Source organism: Myripristis murdjan, chromosome 14 (assembly GCF_902150065.1).
Source record: "Myripristis murdjan chromosome 14, fMyrMur1.1, whole genome shotgun sequence".
Lineage (NCBI taxonomy): Eukaryota > Metazoa > Chordata > Actinopteri > Holocentriformes > Holocentridae > Myripristis > Myripristis murdjan.
In genome coordinates, this window is record NC_043993.1 from 11,633,878 (window position 1) to 11,651,684 (window position 17,807).

Here is a 17,807-nt window from a genome sequence, read left to right on the forward strand (position 1 = left end):
GTGCTACGGGCAGAGACAAAGCAAGAAAATCTGGTGGCAATTATCCTCAATTATGTTCATTGTTATTTTGAGCTAATTATTGTTATTGTCACTTTTGTTTGTGTGTCTTGCGGCGCAAAAAGCAGGCCTACGGAAGACAATGGGAAACAGGAATATGTTTTGACTATAAAATATTGCTTTCATAATTGAGTCTAACCAGTTGGTCTAAATTAAGCAGACGACAAAATGCGTATAGGCTGTTTTCATATCAAATCTTCCACATGCCTGCTGTCTGTATAATTGAAGGCTGTTTGATACAAAGAAAATATCAATTGTATTTCAGGCTTCTAAATTACACTATTTTTGAGGTAATAAAAATATAGGCTTAGTGAATGGCACTGAGTGTTAGAAGTGTTATGGTTATTCCCAATATGACAGCAAAATATGAGCCCGCATGTAAGCTTATGGACTGTGAAAAAGAAAAGGTCTGTTTGCGGAATAAAAAGTGAGGCAAATTCTATAAATTCTGTAGGCCTATATAAAAGCATTTACCCTGAACTGGCCATTAGGCTATATTCGCGTTAGCTGAAGCTTTGTTTTTAGTTTGTCCACCAGAAAAAAAAAAAAATCGTTTTCCTTTTTTACTTTTTTTTCACTTACTACGACATTTGATCTTTCCCCTGGGTCTCAGGCTGGGGAGAAGTTGGGGATAATTTTGCCGTAATCTATAGTTAAGTAGACTCTACCGGGCAAGCTGTCATGCCGAAGTTCCCTTGAGCAAAACGCACTGATTCCAGCAGCAGGGTGAGAGGAAAATTTCCCAGCGGGGATTAAATGAAGTGTTTCGCCCTTATTTGCTCACGAGTTAATCTCCACAAGTGCAGAGGGGCGTTAATTTGGTCTTGAAACTTCCCTGCGACACCTGCCCTGTGAGCCCAGCAGATCTCTGCGGTAGGACGTAGCGGTTTCCCGTGCAGGGCAGAGGAGAGGAGAGGAAGGGATGGAGAGAGGAGAGGAGGGAGGGGAGAGGCTGAGGAGCGGAGGGGCTCCGTGGCCGCATGGGGCGGACCTGACTCCACTCTCGCCTTTGTTTGGGGGCGGCTCCTGTCCTACCCTACCCTCCCCTCTCCTCCCTTCCCTCCCTCGCCTCCTTCCTTCCCATCCTCCTTCTCTCCCCCGGGGCGGGAGAAGCCCGTGTTTGGTTCTCAGAGAGTCCTTTGGGAAGAGTCACAAAGCGTTTTCCTCAGAGAGGAGCGGAGAGGCAGGAGGGAATCACCCGGAGGAACCAGCGCTCCTCTGGACCGACAGACCCCAACAACACATCCCGGACCGCTGAGCCCAGAGAGGAGAGCGTAACAAAGAGTGAAAAAAGAGGGAGAAAGACTTTTCAGATAATGATGACATCTGATCTGGGGTGCTAGTTGATCTCTCTCTCTCTCTCTCTCTCTCTCTCTCTCTCTCTCTCTCTCTCTCTCTCTCTCTCTCTCTCTCACACACACACACACACACACACACACACACACACACACACACACACACACACACACGCTGACAGCTCAAGGGGCTGTGGATCTCCAAGCGCACCGTGAGGGACTTAAACGCCTCTCCACACCGGGTCGGTCCACGTCCTTCCGTCCATCTGGCGATCTAAAACCTCATTTGAAGTGTGTTTTTACGCTTTGGATCCTACTACTACGACATGCTTTTCCTCTTGTTTTGAGATTTACTCCCGCCTAGGGAGCGAGAAATACGCGGAGAAACAGTCACCGCTTGGTTTCCACCCGACGCGCACACGGCACCAGCGAGCGCACCCACGTTGTTACTCCGCACTCAGAGTGAAGGAGTGGGATCTATAAGGAGAACAAGTGCACAGTAAAGCGGACAGAGCGAGCGAGAAGAGGGGGACCGGGAACGAGTGAAGGTGGGGAAGAGACTGGAAGGCGCTCCGTTGATGTTTGGGATCCAAGAGAGCATCCAGAGAAGCGGCAGCAGCCTGAAAGAGGAGCCGCTGGGAGGCATGAACGCTGTCCGGAGCTGGATGCAGGGGGGCGGTGTGCTGGACGCCAACACGGCCGCCCAGAGGTGAGCCCTGCCTGGAGGGGGGTAGAAGATGGGGACCTAACCTTTCTCCTCTACTTTACCGAGACCCAGGGAGCTACACGTGATGTTTTTTTCATCTTTTCCTCTCAGGACCCCGCAGCCGTGCACGACCCGGGGTTGTGTTGATGGGGCAGAGGACAGCCTTGTGAGCGGGGGTCTCACTTTCTGTTTGGCTCTGTCGGGAGATTATAATTTGGATTTCACTGCTCATGGGACATCGATCTAGTCCATTAAGTCAGTGCACTTTGGGGAAATTAAGATTCATATGTCAACCACCCCGTAATACCTTTACTCCACAATTTTAGGCCAAACATTTAATGGCAACATGTGTTTGCGCAAAGGAATTTTATGCCCGACTTGCGTCATATGTCCACATATTTTAAGGTTTTTATCATTGCAACATACAGCAACAAGGACAAATACACAAATCTAGCCTTATGGTAGGCCTATAAAATGAGGGAAAATATCCCCTTATGTTTTTGTTCTATGTTACTGTTCTATGCCCCCTTTTATGTTCTTTTAAATTCATTATTATATGAAGTAGCTACGTCTAGACGGCCATGCTGTGATATAATGGGGAATTTAATAGGTAAACCATGACCCCCAGTCCCGGATCATCATAAGGAAAACAACTACCAACATAAACAACTTCAATTATATTTACAGAAAAGCGCGAATTGGTGACTTTTCCCTCCCATCATATTACTTTGATCAAATTGATACTAATAACTATGATGATTTTAAAGGTTCAGGTCAGCCTAAAACTCAAATAAAAGGGTGCACAAACTAACTTTAGATGGGTTTACTGTCCATTATCCCTGCCAAGAGCTTGTCACGTTTTATTTTGTCCCATTAACGCGTTATAAAGTTAAACTTTGTCTCTATAGCCCATAATTCTAACACCGACTCGTCCCTGCCTGTGTATCCGCAGTGGAGTGGGTCTGGCCCGGGCGCACTTTGAGAAACAACCGCCCTCCAACCTTCGGAAGTCCAACTTCTTCCACTTCGTCCTGGCTTTGTACGACCGGCAGGGCCAGCCGGTGGAGATCGAGAGGACCTCCTTCCTGGGTTTCGTGGAGAAGGAGAAGGTCTGTCCAGAAACTCATTATGCTCCAAGTATTATTTCTGTATTGAATATCCTGGAAGCTGGGCTAATTCATCATTGTGAAAACGCATTCTCAAGGCCTGGCAGTTTCTTTGTGGTGGCTGATATTACTATTATCACTGTTTCTCGTCATGTTTTTTAATTTCTAATTTTAACCTATACTTGTCCACGGAGAGGTTGCTGCATTAAATTGGGATTGTGTTGTGCAGCTATTAAAACTTAAGTAGGTTAATATAGAACCAAAAATGGTCTTTTTATTGGTCCTTATTTTTCATCATTATTATTTTATTATTATTATTATTATTATTATTATTATTATTATTATTATTATTTCCACACTAGGTATGAATAAGATGTAACTAAAACATAGGCCTAATAAAGCCATAAATCAAAAAAGACTTTCGCTCCATTTGTGTATTGTGCGAATTAGAAAATCCGTTTCGACATTTAAATTGTTTTAATTTACGGTTCCGTTCAACACAACCACTTGTTTTATATAAACAACGACGGGGCGACCCGGTCCCCTCATCAATTATGACACTCTTTAAATTAGAGGAAATTAGGAGGGAGAATTTAGTGTTAGATTTATTTGCCCTCCAAACATAACCAGTAATTACAGAGGAATTAAAAAAAAGCCACAATAACACCATGATTACATATGGAGAAATTACAGGGCTGCCCTACTTTAATATCCCCGTTATGAATATAAATCAAAAGTGCCTTTTAATGCGTGGCCGGCGTTAAGAATTCAATAACTGAGACACACAGGCCTACATTCTGCAGCAGCGCACGAGCCTGTTTTTGTTGTTGTTGTCCTAATATTTCAATAAACAGCTCTGTTTGTTGTGTGTGTGTGTGTGTGTGTGTGTGTGTGTGTGTGTGTGTATGTGTGTGTGTGTGTGTGTGTGTGTGTGTGTTAAGGAAACGAGCGGGGAGAAGACCAATAACGGGATTCATTACCGGCTGCAGCTCCTTTACAGTAACGGTGAGTGAGGGTCTCTCTCTCTCTCTCTCTCTCTCTCTCTCTCTCTTTCTCTCTCTCTCTCTCTCTCTCTCTCACACACACACACACACACACACACACACACACACACACTCACAAGAAATTCACATTTGAATTTTTAAGTTAGGTTTAAATGTGGGAAAATGTGTCCAGTCTCCCAAGCCTCGCTTCAGTTCATCATGCAGAAAGCTGCAGGCTGTTTGAACAAGTTTACTGTAAGTACATTGTAGTCTGCACAGATTCAAGAAATGTGTAACTTCATTCATTTATGAATAAATTTCACCTTGACAGTCATCCTTTGACAGCCAATTCAATCAGTTTTGCTGCAGCATTGTAGCTTGATCACTGCAGTTGTTGCTGTATTAATAGCTGTAGCTATTTTAGTAGTTGTAGCCATACTGGCTGCTATATTAGTTTGTCCATTTTAAAGTGTCAGCTCCACTCTGCTGCACGTCGCTGTGGTTTTTCATTGTGGACGGTGCGTTCTGTTGTGTGTTGTTTAGGCCTTTCAGCAAAGAACTGCTCAAGCATTAAAGTCTGTTCTGTGATTTATGAGCATAACACATATATGTACAATTTCTGCTCTGTTTTTTAAAAAAAATGTTTTGATGTTTACCCAGAGATTTAATAATTATTTTATATGGGAACAATCATTTTACTGCAGTGTGGCACACATACAGTAAAAGTGCAGGCATCCAGCATCAAAAGCCAAATGTAAAATGTCATTACTGAGGACTCAAGGAGAATTTCTCTTATATTACTGTTTTCTAAGTTTGAATGTGGCTCAGCCTCTGTGTTTAAAGTGAAATCCACTCAGGTGTTTTCTAACTGGGAGTTGAAAAGCCGATCTTTAAAACATGCCCTGCCCTGAAATCCACCTGCAACAGGAGTGAAGCGTCCCCTCGTTTATAAGGCAGAAATAGCTGCCTATTTTCTACCAGTCTATATCACATTCTTACGTTTATCCATCTGAAATGGCTGCGTGTGTTTTTCTGCATGTCAAATTCTATGTTCAGATTGTGATTTTCTCTCTCAATTTCTCTCTCTCTCTGTGTGTTTGTGCAACCCAACAGGCATCAGAACAGAGCAGGACTTTTATGTTCGACTCATAGACTCCATGACTAAACAGGTAAGAGTATCTTGAAACATTTTAAACACACACATACATATCCGCACACACACACACACACACCGCTCGTTCTCGTGTTACATCTCTGACAATGAGCTGATCCACTGATCTGCCTGTACTCTGCCGCCCTCGTGCATCTCTATGTGCGTGCACACACCAATACGAGTATGCGTGTGTGTGTGTGTGTGTGATTTCAGGGCTGTGGGTGGGTGTTTCCAGAGTGTGTGGGTGGGGGCACACACACCGCATGGCTTCAGGCATTTGCCTGTACTTTTCTTGCTGTGATTAGAGCGAGGAGGGAGGGAGCTTCAGCGTTGTGATTCTGCTGCTCACAGGAGGAAGTGCAAAGATGTACAGCACCTCTGGGATTTGGTCTACCGAGCAGCAAGCATTTACTGATCAGATTCAATTTTTCTGTTAATGTTTGTGCATTTGTTTTTATGTGTGTGTGTGTGTGTGTGTGTGTGTAGGTGAGAAAGAGAGAGAGAGAGAGGTAGAAACAATCTAGAGAAAGAACGTACTGAAATAAAGAAAGAGAGACAGACAGGTGGAGTGTTGGTGCCAGACAGGTAAACAAGAATGAAACCTGTTTTTTTGCACAATGAACAGTGAGTGAGAGTGTTCTGTCTGGTGAAAGTGCTTTGTGGGTGTGTTTGTGTGAGTGTGTGTGTATTTTCGTTTGTGTGTGTGTGTGTGTGTGTGTGTGTGTGTGTGGCAAGCTACTGTGAGGAGCCAAGGAGCCACGCTAGGCGCTGAATGCTCGCTAATGTGCCTCCGGGCTCTGATAGAGTCTCACACTGCTGCTGGCACTTCACACCACATGCTGTGTGTGTGTACGTGTGTGTATGTGTGTGTGTGTGTTTGTGTGTGTGTGTCTGGCAGACCTAAGGGACCACACTGTTCCCTAATAACACTGTTTAGCTTGAGCTTGGTGGGGTGACAGCCAACTACACACAGACACACACACACACACACACATGCACCCACACACCTACACACACACACACACACACACACACACACACACACACTCATACTCACAACCACACTCTTAGTCGGCCCTCGCTCCCAGTGGAAGGTCCAGCACAAGGAGAGAGGAGTGTTGACACACACCCACCCATACCTACACTTACCCTCAAACACATACTCACACCCACACCCACACACACACACGCTTATTTTTTATTTTTTTATTTTTTTTTAGATTAGATTAGATTATTTTATAGCCACACATGTTTTCTGCCTTCTGAAAAATGAGATGCATGAATTTTGCGGTTGTGTAGAGATTTTATGGTTGAAAAGGAAAGTAATTTTTCCTGAAGGTGGTGATGCATGCAGGTGTGTGTGCTGCACCTGTAGGCATCTGATGTGAATGTAGGTCTGTACATCTGTGTGTGTGTGTGTGTGTGTTGTCTGTGTGTGGGGAAAGAGAGTGAGACTCATATATCTGTGAAATAGGACACGTACTGTATTTAGTGTTATATAATTTAAAACTGCAAGCATACATGTTCGTAAAGCATGCTGAACTGAGATGAGAGGTTGTGTGTGTGTGTGTGTGTGTGTGTGTGTGTGTGTGTGTGTGTGTGTGTGTGTGTGTGTGATTCAGTACTACTGGAATGGAAAACACTAACAGGTGGTCAAACCAAAACAGCCCCCTGGTTGGCTTAGCTGGCCAGTGATGTCATGGCTACTGTCTGGCTAACCACACACACACACACACACACACACACACACACACACACACTGCTGGTCCACTGCTGTCAGAACTCATCACTCCTGATCGCTGTTGTCTCACCACACTTGTGAAGTTTCCCATCCGCATCAGAACAATGAGCTGAAATTACACTATGATATCAGTGTCAGCTGTGCATGTGTGTGTGTGTGTGTGTGTGTGTGTGTCTGTGTGTGTCTGTGTGTGTACATTTGGCTATGGCTCCTCTTCAAACTCAATGTTGATCACTAAAAAACTAAACTTTCTTTGAGGTTTCTATCTTTCTTTGGCCAATCACCTCAATATTGATATTGTGAGGTTATTGTAAGGACTGTTTTTGCTCTCATAAGATATTTAAACACAAGTGATTTGCGATAAATAGTCATTAGTAATGTGAATATGATGACCAAGCGGGTAGAGCCAAACAATAAAACAGCTGGAACAGCCTAATATATTCCAGAAATTTCATCCCTTTGCTGTAATGCAGCTTATAAAAACATTTAATTGAAACAATATGTAGTCTCACATCACAGTATTGATATAATATCCATATATCTCCCAGCTCCAGTTGATGTATTGTGTAGATTTGTTTTACTTTCTCTAAACATTGCACTCATTTCCTGTCCTCTGTCCCTCTCAAATGTCATTTCTTACCGCCTGCTCCCTGGTTTAGCACTGACATCTTTACTTTGCTGTATGTCTGCCTGTTTCTTCTGCATGTGTGTATGCATTGGGAGGGCAAGTATTGATTGTGTGATAGGGAGGAGCGAGGGAGCCGAGCGCCTTCTCGTCCTCAGAAGCGGCGTGCATCTGTGCGCGGTGGCGCCGGGTTGATCGCGGCCCTGTCCCGGAGAATAAAGCGCCTGTCACGGTGCACCCTGGCGGATCACTCGCTCGCTAGTCGACCTGACACTAACGCAGGAGGAAGTGTGTTCCCCGGCTTTACGGCTCCTTGTTTACACGCCGCGCATGTCACCCTACTTCAAAGGCAGCGGCGAGCGCGGCAGAGATGCAGAATGAAAGGCCTGGTGAGGCGGAGAGAGGGAGGAGACAGAGGAGTAAAAGGCAGATGAAAGAGAGGAACAGAGCCAGGCGAGGTGACAGTGTGTTTGGTGATGAAGAACCTCAGCTCGACGTAGGGGGAGTCTCACACACACACACACACACACACATGCGCAGACTCACACACACATTATGGATGCAAGCAGGCACAGAAGTTTGTAACAGAAGCTTGGTTAAACATTATCTGCGAGTGCTTCTTTGTGTTTGTGTAGTTTTCCAGCTTGGCGTTCCAGATGGGTGAGCTTGCTCAGTCGGATCATACACGGAGTTGCAGACCTAAGTTTAGATCTAAGTTTAGTGCATTTTTCCCGTGAAACTTTTTTGTGATCCGCTCTGTCTGAGCTGTCCTGATGCAGTAAGCCCCACCCATCCGGCACACCAAGAAGAACAAAACTGGCTTAAACAATTATTTGCAGAGTTTGACCCAGGTCTGGGACTGAGGGAGGGATCTGAGCTCACGTTCTGTCAGGCGAGGAGAGAGTTGGGGAAAAAACGTCAGATGTCATCCATCAGCTCAAATTATAAAATAAATGCAAAGGGAAACAGTTGTCCGCTTGCTCGTTTAATCCATTTAAATCCATACTTTTGGTTCAACATCTGCCCCTGTGTCCGTCCCATCTCGGTTTCCAGTTCAAGCTGCAGTGCTGAAGTTGCTCTTATATCGATGCTCCAAACACGATACCTCCCACGGTGCGTTCTTAATTGCATTTTGGAACCGTTCACTTTTTACTCCCCTTGTTGAACTTGAACAGCTCTCCCCCCGGTTGCACACATCTGTCTTTTGTTTTACCTCTATAGCTGCGAAAGATACGGCCGAGCCACGAAAAAAGGAAGTATGGGTAATTTGAGGTTGGAGGTATGTGTGCATCATCAGTTTGGAGCCCTGAATTCCTCCGTGTTTTGCAGTTTGGTCTTTGTCCCCAGCTGGTGCAGAGGTCATGTTCCAGTCAGAGTAAAGGTCAGCTCCATTTCTGAGAGAACGGGCCATTTTTTCCCCCGACTAAATAAAACATCAACTGTAAAGATCATTTTAGCTATTTATAGTGGAAATAACTGAGAATCAGCCCTCAGTTGGAATTATACTTTCCATTCTGAGCGGAGTGAAGTGAAAGTAGATTGACCTCATCTGTGGTTTTTGGAGGAAGGTGCGGTGAAATCGGGCCTAGTTCTGTTCTTAAAGATAAATGCACTCACCTTGCATAAAGTGAGCGTGTTTGTGTGTGCGTGTGTGTGTGTGTCTGAGAGCAAGAGAACGAAAGAGAGAGAGAGAGAGAGAGAGAAAGGTTGAGTTGACATTGATGCATGTTCGTCCAGGTAGGAAGCAGGTTCAGAGGAAGTTGCTTGGCCCACTCTTTTCCCATGATACTTTGAGTAGAACTAATCACAGACAGAACTGTGGGCTATAGATAACGTTTCCCATCCACATCCTGCCATGTCCGTCTTTTCCTGCAGTTCCCATGCCCAGATTTGCTTTAATTAAGCCATAATTGAGGCAGATATTAGAACTCAATTAAATTTCTGTGGGTATGGATAAGAGAAACAGTTCCAAACGTCTTGGCTGCTTTCCTTCCTATGAAAATGCTATCCATCTCAGCGGCGTGCTGCTTGATCTTTTCTCCCTCAGACAGGGGCTTCTTTGCTCTGGCCAACTCAAGTGAGACCACTTCAAATGCTTTTTTTTTTTTTTTTTTTTTCGTGAGGATGTTCTTGTGTTTTCTGAATAGATCAATGTGCTTCCCACTTTGGCCAGAAAATACATACTTTCACTTGAACTTCTGCCCCGCCATGATTTCCATCACCTTGTACGGCCTCTGCATTGGTTCTGGCTCCCATCAAAGTCTACAGGGCATGTTAGTTTAGCACAGTTTCTGTCCATGTAGTAACACTTATTGAGGTTAGGAAATATTGCACATTCGCATGCCTGCATTAATGCGTTACCCTGAGGCTGCGGGCCACCAAGGGCCCCAGAAGCCCCATGTGCATGTGTCAATAAATTTGAAACAGTTGGTTTTCAGTTGGACTATATGCTCATGCATGGGAAATCATACTTGACAAGGGCTCCAGGCCCAGAAACAGACTGGGGCCCCTGATTTCAGAAACACACAGGGTCCTAGAGACTATCCAGCTATTAATATGAGATCCCTTAAGCTACTGCAATTTCTAGTTCAACAGTGCAGTAATGGGGCCCTCACATAGCCACGGTGTCTGCTCTCTGTTAATGAAGCAGAGCTCCATAGTCACTGAGGGCTTTGCAAGCTGTAGTTCCAGCTCAAGCTATTGTCACTATATGTTTGGGCCCCTGTGGTGCATGCTTGCCCTGGGGCTCCTGATGGGATAATCCAGCATGTACATAGGCAATTGGAGAGCACAAGATTTACAATCTGTCATATTATTCTATATGAAAAAGTATACATTTTGCGTGACATTCACATCTACCTCTTGATACAACCTCAGTTTATTCAAATCTGCAGTTTTCTACTGACTAGTTTGTCCAACAGCCGTCATGAGCAATGAACAAACAATCCTGCAGTGCAAAAAGATGTTGCAATGATTTTGCATTATTCCTTGAAATTGGCCAGCAGATACAGCTGTATAATGCAACTGAACGCGATTAATATCAGATTGTTGGTGTCTGGTAAAACTATTGCATCTCCAATTTTGCTTTTGTAATATGACTAATGGCTGACAGTGTCCCTCATACTTACAAAAAATGACTGACCTTTGCAGCAGGCCAAAACATCGCCATCACTGTCACTAAACATATCGCCATCACTGAGAAAATTGAGTTTTTGGAGATATAAAGTCACTGCAGCACCTTGGACACCAGACTGTGAGAACTTACAATGTGTAAATATACTGCCAGGGTTCTGAATGAGGTCTGGTTTTCAAGCAGTAGCTTTAAATATTCAGCATTGATGTGAACTTGTAGTTTATAGAGCTGCAGCTTTTGCAAACCTGAGCGACCTTCATTTCCCAGAGGTGTTCATAAACAAGACTTAAAGTTGTGTTCGTCTGATGGTAGCAGATAGTCTAAACCGCAGCTGAAGACAATTGAGGAGGACAGTGAAACGTCTTCACTACTCCCGCAGAAAAGTGAGTTGGTCACTGGTGAGGCTCGCTGCAATCTGAGAAGACAGATCAAACAGACTGGAATAGACCAAAGACAGACAGGGCTTGTGTCTTGATTGATAGATAGCTTAGCGGTGTGTGACTTGTGCTCGCGCTTTACTCTGCGCTTCAGGACTAGAATCAGGAGCAGACGAGTTGGTGAAGCCTGAAGCTTTCAGTGAAACTGAAATGCCTTTGCCCCTGCCTGCGTGTCATCGCTATTTTGGATCCCTTCGTCAGAAGAAGAGGCTGCGACCATCACGCTGTGAACATCGCAATTTTATTGTTTGTCACACGAGACTTCAGAGAGACATACAGTCAGCAAGCATTCAGATGACATATGGGACTTATCATGCTGATATTCTGTGGGAGGAAGTGTGTGCTATACCGTGAACAAGGTGTGTGTGCAGGGTGATAGACATACTCATACTGGGATTGTGTATTTGTGTGTGTGTGTGTTTCTCAGTGTGTAAAGCAGAGGTGTTGCTGTTGCTGCTGAACAATGTGTTACTGAGCTAACTAGAGCTAAAGTGGGAACCAAAGTGCTAAGCCTTTTCTTCCCATTTGAAGGAGGAAATGTATCAAGATGGTCTCCTCCACATTGTTTTTTTGTTTTTTTTTTTCTTCATAGCTGTCTCACAGTGTAATGCAGCAAAAACAAAATCATTCTCTCACCGGTCTCACCAGTTGTGTAAATGCTAAGTGGGGAACGCAACGGGCTGATAAATGCAAATTCAGGCACCCATGCAGACAATGACTCACATCTGGTCGAGTGAATCGGAGGGTTTTGCCTTTAAGGTTTGGCACAACAGGGCTCTGTAAGAATACCTGGCCAGTCATGCAAGGATTGATATTATGATACGCTGAGTTCACAACTAGATTTCAGAAAAAAACAAAAAAACAAACCAAAAAAGACAATGCGTAATTTTAAACTTATCTGTGCATAAAACTTTTGAGACTCGGCCTCTTGTGTTTTTTAACATGAAAGTGAACTGGTTTTGGATGACAGTGTAGTCGTTCTTTGGTATGAAATTCTGTGAATTTTGTTATATTCTCTTTTTTATATTCAGTCATTACAGAAACTAATGCAGTAATGTATTTTCAGCAACAGCACACATTATGATTTGTATAGCATACAGGAGTTACTGAACCAACACCATTTTACCAGAACAATGCCACTTCACTAGTCCTGGTGCCTCCAGCTAAAACAGTGACCTTTGTTACCACCTTCCGTGAAAAAAAAAAAAAAAAAAAAAAAATGTCATTTAGTCTTCAGTCATGAAATCTTGTTTTCCTTAAAACAAGTGAAAATGGGAAAATTGATCCCTCTTGTATTCATTTTTTCAGGAGCTTTTCTGAGAACAAGTATTAATATGTTGAAACAAGGCAGAATAAAGTGACAATTGATTCCAGCAAATTCTTGAAACAATTTGAGGAGCATTTGGGAACTAGTGGGATTATCTCATCTCGCTGATTTTTTTTTTTTTTTTTTTTTTCACATGTTTTAAGGAAAACAAGATTTTTAACTCTAAATATGAGGCCAAATGCCTTGTTTTGCAGCGTTCCCAGCTGAACACTTAATCTTCCAGATGGAGCAACACACTTGACACCAGCACCAAATCTGGCACAGAGAGGGCAATTTGTTGGATTTACTGTCTTTGACCTCTGTTTTATTGTATTTGGTTGCCTACCAACTAACAGTGAATTTTCTGGCTCTCTTTCACCCTGGCTCTCTCTCCAGGCCATTGTTTATGAAGGCCAAGACAAGAACCCAGAGATGTGCAGAGTGTTGCTGACACACGAGATCATGTGCAGGTGAGAACGAGGATGCATAGCGTCTCTTCATTTGCCCCGAGTCTTCCTCCTCTCACCTTTCTCCGCATCATAAATCTTGCAGCTTCCAGCATCAACCTTTATACCCATCCTGCCTCAGCTGAAACCTCTCCTCTCTTGCCCTCTCCTCTCCTCCTCCTCCTCATCCAGATTGGAGTTTTTGCTCTACAAATATTTCTCAGAGACAGGGCTTCTCTGAAGGGAGAAATAATTGCGCTGGTTGAGTTAAACGTCAGTGGACAGAGACCAAGAATCTCACTTTTTCCAAGTGCAAGATTGCTAACAGGCAAAACTTGAAAGTCAAAGAGCAAAATGTGGTCAAAACATGAACTTAACTTATGAGCGCCAATAAAACGCTGACATGACTGTGACAGACTAGCTGACACAGTTCACTATCAGTGTTGGGCAGGCCACTTAAAAAAGTATTTAAGAAAAGTTACTCATGACTTTCTACAAATTACAATCACATTGTTTCACTAATTACTCTCCCTACAAAGTAATTAGATTAGTAATTACTTTACTTTTTTTATTACTTCTGAAAACTCAGATCAGCCCTCATCAGAAGGAGAACAAGACACTAAATCGTATGAGCACTGATCAGTTTTATGTATTACATCATCACAGCTGATCAGTCAACATATAGCCTCACTACGCCCCATCTATCTGTGTGTGTGTGGTTTCTCTTGTCCCATGGTTTTCTGGTTGCATGTCGTCAGTGGTAAATATTATAAGGATTTGTCTTGCTCACAGTAGCAGCAGTGTCACTTGCACTTGGAAGCGAGTTCAGTTTATAAAGTTACATGATCCAAAGTGGAGAGTAGTTTCAGTGTTTTACTGCGTGGATCACAGCTCGTTACCTTCAGCAGACAGAGGCCAGACCGGTCAGGACAAACCTCCACCAGATTAACCTTATCTCCTGTTATGTTCTCCCCGCTGAGAATCCGTTATATGTTTTGAAAACTTTGAAAAGTTTTTACTAGAAAAGTATCTGTAATCTGACTGCTGAAAATTCAAATGCAATTAAAACATCACTGTGTTAACGGGAAAAATAATCTAATTACAGTAACATGATTTTTTGTAACATGTTATGCCCAACATTGATCACTATACACTGGCATGGCCATTATGATTCTGGAGGGTCAGCCGGTCCAACAAACTGGACAAACTCAGTGTGTCTGAACTGCAGTTTCAGCAGTCAGCAGCGAGGACCAGAGAGGCCCAGAGTTCATAATGTTACCTACTGCCGAGAAATGTTTGTAGAACTTAAACTACAATCAAGCGCCTTTATCTCTCCTCTTATTGTTCATTTTCATACTGCCATATATGACACCCCTTAGCCCCTTTCCTGAACTCCCCCCCACACACACTCCTTCTCTCAGTTCTCCAACCCCAACTCCAACTTTTCCTTTCCTCCAGCTCCTTTTTGCTTCTGTTTTTCTATTCTGCACTTACAGCTCCAATGCAGAAAGTTCTCACCCATCACCTGTCTGTGCTCGCTGTGCCCTACCTAACACCCCCCCCAAAACACACACACACACACACACACACACACACACATATCACACAAAAACATATGGCTGAAATAGAAGCCATATCTGTTGAGGAAGATGAGTTTTGCTATCAGAGTTGTTACTTTAATTATAATCTAAAGATGAATTTCTTCAGAAGTAGGTTGGAGGGAAAGAGTTCTATTTTTAGACGCATTTTACCACCCTGTTCTATACAATAGAAAGTGTGTGCGAGCGTGTGTGTGCGAGCGTGTGTGTGTGTGTGTGTGTGTGTGATGCCTGGTTAATTAGGACACAGAGAAACTCATTAGTCAATCTGAACCCTCCTGTTGTTCCATGGCTAACAAATGGGCCTTCCTCCTCAATCTGACCATGAAATATAGGCAAGGACTCACACTCACACACACACACACACGCACATGTACGCACGCACACTCACACACACATGTACGCACGCACACTCACACACATGCACAGACACATGTGCAAATAAACCCATGGGCACTCACAGACACACACACACACACACACACACACGCACACATCGGAGCTCTAAAAATTCAAATTTAGCACATGAATTAAGTTATTCTTATTCCCTGACCTTGTCACTGAACAACTTTAAATGTAACAATATAAATTGGGATTCATCTATATGCACAAGCAGGGACGTTAGCTAGTGAAGCCAGCCACCCTAGTATTTAATTTTATAGCACACAGTATATTCTTCAGGCTGTTCAGGTGCAAAACTTTATGGAAATCCTATTGAAATTCTGATGTGATTCACAATGAATTTATAAATAATTTTATATGGCAATAATTGTACGAGTTTCATGGTAAATCATTGCTGTTCATCATGTGCAGAGATGTGGACATGAATAAAATGTTTGCCCAATATACATTATACTGGCTCGCCCTGGCAATGCAATAAGGTTCACATTACCGATATGGCAAATTGCCACAGTATATACAGGTCAGCCTCACCCACTTCCCTCAGCCACAATGGCTTGCTGTTTGATTTACACAGGCCATAGTGGTAGGCAGTGTAGAAAACCCCCCTCCCATCCCCGTACCATTTCTGCAGGATATTTTTCAAACAGTTCCTCTGGGGCAGGAGCAAAAGTTCAGCAGCAGTGCAGCTTAGCATGTACAAAGCACAACTTCTAGCGACTGCAGCGGTACATAAACACTGGCTTGTCTGCAACAGCCGCTGAGGTTAAAGTTACGGCTGTTGCCTCATGTTCTCCCATGCTGATTCTGCACCAGGGGCCTCACACACACGCACGCACGCACACACACATCCACGGAGCTCGGGGCGTCCATTAATCAGTGTGGCTCATTGTCACGGCGGTGCTATTAGCCATATGCTCCCAGCCAATCTGCCACCGCACAGCCCCGTGTCGCAAAACTGGTTGGGAGCGCTGCACAAACAGATGAAAGGTTTCAGTCCACAATGCAGCACAGATATATCACTCTGGAAAATAATTTGTGTCCATTTTTAGAACAAAATGTTGCTTTAAGGTCAGACTTCAATATTCCAAATTATGAAAAACGGTCGCTGGCAACTGTTGCAAAAATAACTGCTGTAATAACGGCTTGACCAAAACAAATAGTGCACTCACATAATGATTTTGTAAGACTGATTTTCACTTTATTCAAACAGTGTTGTTCATTTTGGAATTGCACTTAGATAGCTTACAGACTTGCCTTGCTTACAGCCCAGTCACCAGGAAAAATGAAATTTAAATTTATGCAAAGCAAGCATATATCGAAATGTCACATTTTCAAGTTTCGTGAAGTTGTATAATGTGAGTGAAAAACACCTCATGAGCAGGCGGGTGGGAGGCAATATCAACTGCTGCAGTCCAGGGTTTGAGTCCCATGTTGGCTAATATTAGTTTCCTAACCTATAAAGCCTGAACTATGAAAGAATTGGCAGAAAATTCCATTTTTTTATTTAGTCCTATAAAAAATGTAAAAAAAAAAAAAAAAATGTTATTACACAATCTTTCTGTTGTATGATATATGATATGTACTTGAAGTGCCAATGGTATGGTCCAGGGTGAACAGGGGAAGTGTTCAAAGGTATACAACAGTATTTTGGCCAAGTATTGATTAAACTGAAAACGCAATGTGTGAATTGATAACGTGTATCATATATGATACAAATGGCTTTATAGGATTAATCATGATGAGGAATATTTTCCTAACCGTACCCAAGTCGTTTTGGTGGCTAATGAAGCAAACAAAGCCAACAAAAGTCTCTAACAAGCTAACGTTAGATAGGTCATGTGATCTTGATGCAAGCTGTGAGTGGCTGTGAGTCTAAATATTGACATGCAACATATTTTTTGGTAAATGTACTCTTTGGTAAAGACTGAGCTGTGCCTCAGTGTTTTGAATTACATAACATGATGACATAATCATCAAAGACTTGATTACTAATTAAAAATCCAACACAGATGAAGAATCATACAAGTCTGTTATGAAAACTCAGTTAAGTAAAGATTTAAATATATATGTTTCCTCTCAAAATTCAAAAAGTCCCATGTGGTTCTTTTTGTCTGCAGGACTTTTTTTTTCATTCATTGCCATCAGTATTTTTGGTATAACTGTATAAATGTGAAGAGGGTCAGATTCATATTAGAGTCACTGATGCTGTGAATATATCATGCTGAAACTATTCATCTATGAAACGATTAGGCAGTTGACAAAAACTTCACTGACTGTTATTTTGATAAGGATTAATTATCTTCATTAAATATCTTCATTAAGATCACGAAGGTTGCCAAGATTAGCCAACTTTTCTTTGTTCATATCATACAATTATTATCTTGTTTGTTTGTTTGTTTTTGCTGCTGGTCAGACTAATGAAGCATTTTGATGACATTACTTGGGGCTCTTAAATTAAAGCAATGATGAAAATAATCATTCGTTGCAGCCCTACAACATATGGACAATAATGAAATACAAGGTGACATGGATAAGAGGTGTCATTTGTCGATATTTTTTAAAGCAATAATCTGACATTTACAAATAAATAAATGTCTGTTTTGTTATATCAACCGCTGATCGTGATTCTACCTATAGGTCAAGTTCTCAAAAGTTTTGGAATAAATGAATGAGCAGTTCAAAGTGTAGCTTCAGTCTTTCCCGGGAAAAAAAAAAAATAGAGCTGCACAGGAAGTGATGTGTTTTACTTTCCCCTGCAGTAGCAACAGTGGTTTGTTTTGAATGAACAGAAGAAGAAGTGGGTAGTCAGCAGGGGCAGT

General features: G+C 42.8%; 1 protein-coding gene across 3 annotated transcripts in view; it reads left to right on the forward strand.

Annotated features, from left to right (window-relative positions):
* The first annotated feature begins 1,535 nt into the window (after positions 1 to 1,535).
* LOC115371127 (transcription factor COE1-A-like) overlaps positions 1,536 to 17,807 on the forward strand; it is a 112,359-nt gene continuing 96,087 nt past the window's right edge. For all 3 annotated transcript variants that reach the window (XM_030068286.1, XM_030068287.1, XM_030068288.1), the window contains exons 1-5: positions 1,536 to 2,061; positions 3,011 to 3,167; positions 4,106 to 4,169; positions 5,261 to 5,316; positions 12,939 to 13,012. In XM_030068286.1, the coding sequence (XP_029924146.1) occupies positions 1,931 to 2,061; positions 3,011 to 3,167; positions 4,106 to 4,169; positions 5,261 to 5,316; positions 12,939 to 13,012 (482 nt within the window). In that variant the 5' untranslated portion in view covers positions 1,536 to 1,930. The remainder of the gene's footprint in view (positions 2,062 to 3,010; positions 3,168 to 4,105; positions 4,170 to 5,260; positions 5,317 to 12,938; positions 13,013 to 17,807) is intronic.